General features: G+C 38.3%; 1 protein-coding gene across 1 annotated transcript; it reads right to left on the minus strand.

Moving 5' to 3' along the window:
• Positions 1–667: 667 nt before the first annotated feature.
• On the minus strand, positions 668–1,225 carry LOC115951693. Its single transcript, XM_031068851.1, has one exon. It carries the CDS (start codon positions 1,223–1,225, stop codon positions 668–670), a length of 558 nt encoding a protein of 185 aa, XP_030924711.1.
• Between the last annotated feature and the right edge of the window lie 2,113 nt (positions 1,226–3,338).

Raw genomic sequence — 3,338 nt, forward strand, 5'->3', positions numbered from 1 at the left:
TTCTACCCATTTAGTGAAGTAATCACAACTTTCTTTGAATTTAGAATCTTGTATGAGGCAACTTCTACCCATTTAGTGAAGTAATCAATGGCTACGAGTATGAATTCATGGCCATTAGATGCTGCAGGGTGAATCTTCCTAATAATATCTATCCCCCATGTAGAGAATGGCCAAGGTGATGTTATGGTATGTAATGGCATGGTGGCATGTACTTCAGATCTCCATGGACTTGGCATTGATGACATTTTCGAACATAAGCCGCACAATTGGCTTCCATGGTAGTCTAATAATAGCCTTGTCTCATTATCTTCCTTGACAGCATGTATGCATTCATATTTAGCCCATAGCTTGACTCATGAACCTCTTCAATTATTTGTTGTGCTTCCTTTACGGTTACGCAAAGGAGATGAATTCCATCATATGATCTTCTATAAAGTCTTTCACCACAAATAATATAATTAGTAGACAACCTCCGGATGGTTAATTGATCATTCTTGCCCGCAGACTTTTGGTATGTCCCATCCTTGAGGTATTGTAAGATGTCTTCTTCTATTGTCATGCAATAGGCTGGTTCCTCTTTTTGTTCCAACACTATCGGTCTAGCTTCATCTTCCTTTGGCCCATTCATCATGGATGCCATGGTTGCTAAAGTGTCTGCAATTTGATTCTACATCCTTAGCACATATTGATATTGAATCTTGCTGAATTTTGATGCCCATTTCTGAAGGCATTCATGATAAGGCATCAACCTTTCTTCTTTGATCTTCCATTTATTTTGAATCTTGGAGATTATTAATGCTGAGTCCCCGTATACCTCCAATTCTTTTACTTCAAGGCCTAGGGCTGCTTGTAGGCCCATAATGCAAGCTTCATATTCTGTGGCATTGTTAGTGGCAAGAAAGTTGAGTTTGCTATAAAATGGAATGTGTGTCCCTTTTGGAGAAATTAAGAGAACTCCAATTTCACTTCCATTTTGATTTGTGGCTCCATCAAAGTACATCTTCCATGATTCTACCTCAATCCCCATGATGTCTTCATCTAGAAAGTCTCCTTGGATCTCTTCAGCTTCTTCTGGTGAACAATGGGCTAGGTGATCAGCAATTGCTCTCCCCTTGACAGATTTCTGAGTCACATACTTAATATCAAATTCTGACAGAAGCAATTCCCATTTAGCAGTCTTCCCATCTTGCACAGGTTTTTCCATTAAGTACTTCAAAGGATCCATTCTTGCAATCAACAAAACCTTGTAGGCAAGCATATAATGTCTGAGTTTACAGATTGCCCATACAAGTGCTACACATGTCTTCTCAAGTGGCTAATACTTCTATTCATAAGGCAGTAACTTCTTGCTGATGTAGTATATTGCATTCTCTTTTCTAGTCTCCTCTAGGTATTGATCAAGTAGAGGCCCCGTTGCTGTATCTGTAGTGGTAAAATACAACAATAATGACTTTCAGGAACTGGTGGGACAAGTATTGGTGGCTTCATCAGATAGTTCTTGATTTTTTCAAAGGCTTCTTGGCATTGTTCATTCCACACTGTTGGGACCTCCTTCTTGAGTAATCGAAAGATTGGTTCACATGTCATAGTGAGTTGGGCTATGAACCTGGTGATGTACTGTATCCTCCCCAGAAATCCTCATATCTCCTTTTCAGTTCTTAGAGGCTTCATCTCTTCAATTTCCTTGATTTTCTCAGGATCAACTTTTATTTCCCTCTAGCTTACTATAAACCCTAGCAATTTCTGGATGTGACTCCGAAAGCACACTTCTTCAGATTCAACCAAAACTTGTAGAACTGAATTCTTTCAAAAAACTTCCTCAAAGCCGGTATATGCCCTTCACGGTCTTTAGAGTTCATTATCATATCATCAACATAAACCTCTATTTCTTTGTGGATCAAATCATGCAACAAAGTGGTGGTTGCTCATTTGGTAAGTAGCACCAACATTTTTAAGGCCAAATGGCATGACCTTGTAACAGTATGTCCCTCACGGAGTGATGAAGGAAGTTTTCTCCATATCTTTTGGAGCCATCTTAATCTGATTATATCTTGAAAATCCATCCATAAATGATAACAAAGCATGACTTGTTTTCTCAGGATCAACTTTTATTTCCCTCTAGCTTACTATAAACCCTAGCAATTTCTGGATGTGACTCCGAAAGCACACTTCTTCAGATTCAACCAAAACTTGTAGAACTGAATTCTTTCAAAAAACTTCCTCAAAGCCGGTATATGCCCTTCACGGTCTTTAGAGTTCATTATCATATCATCAACATAAACCTCTATTTCTTTGTGGATCAAATCATGCAACAAAGTGGTGGTTGCTCATTTGGTAAGTAGCACCAACATTTTTAAGGCCAAATGGCATGACCTTGTAACAGTATGTCCCTCACGGAGTGATGAAGGAAGTTTTCTCCATATCTTTTGGAGCCATCTTAATCTGATTATATCTTGAAAATCCATCCATAAATGATAACAAAGCATGACTTGTTTTCTCAGGATCAACTTTTATTTCCCTCTAGCTTACTATAAACCCTAGCAATTTCTGGATGTGACTCCGAAAGCACACTTCTTCAGATTCAACCAAAACTTGTAGAACTGAATTCTTTCAAAAAACTTCCTCAAAGCCGGTATATGCCCTTCACGGTCTTTAGAGTTCATTATCATATCATCAACATAAACCTCTATTTCTTTGTGGATCAAATCATGCAACAAAGTGGTGGTTGCTCATTTGGTAAGTAGCACCAACATTTTTAAGGCCAAATGGCATGACCTTGTAACAGTATGTCCCTCACGGAGTGATGAAGGAAGTTTTCTCCATATCTTTTGGAGCCATCTTAATCTGATTATATCTTGAAAATCCATCCATAAATGATAACAAAGCATGACTTGTTTTCTCAGGATCAACTTTTATTTCCCTCTAGCTTACTATAAACCCTAGCAATTTCTGGATGTGACTCCGAAAGCACACTTCTTCAGATTCAACCAAAACTTGTAGAACTGAATTCTTTCAAAAAACTTCCTCAAAGCCGGTATATGCCCTTCACGGTCTTTAGAGTTCATTATCATATCATCAACATAAACCTCTATTTCTTTGTGGATCAAATCATGCAACAAAGTGGTGGTTGCTCATTTGGTAAGTAGCACCAACATTTTTAAGGCCAAATGGCATGACCTTGTAACAGTATGTCCCTCACGGAGTGATGAAGGAAGTTTTCTCCATATCTTTTGGAGCCATCTTAATCTGATTATATCTTGAAAATCCATCCATAAATGATAACAAAGCATGACTTGTTGTGTTGTCAACCAGGACGTCAATGTGAGGCAATGGAAAGT

Source organism: Quercus lobata, chromosome 7 (assembly GCF_001633185.2).
Source record: "Quercus lobata isolate SW786 chromosome 7, ValleyOak3.0 Primary Assembly, whole genome shotgun sequence".
NCBI lineage: Eukaryota > Viridiplantae > Streptophyta > Magnoliopsida > Fagales > Fagaceae > Quercus > Quercus lobata.

Coding starts and splice junctions, on each gene's coding strand:
- LOC115951693 (XM_031068851.1), bottom strand. CDS start 1,225: ATGGATCCTTTGAAGTACTTAATGGAAAAACCTGTGCAAGATGGGAAG.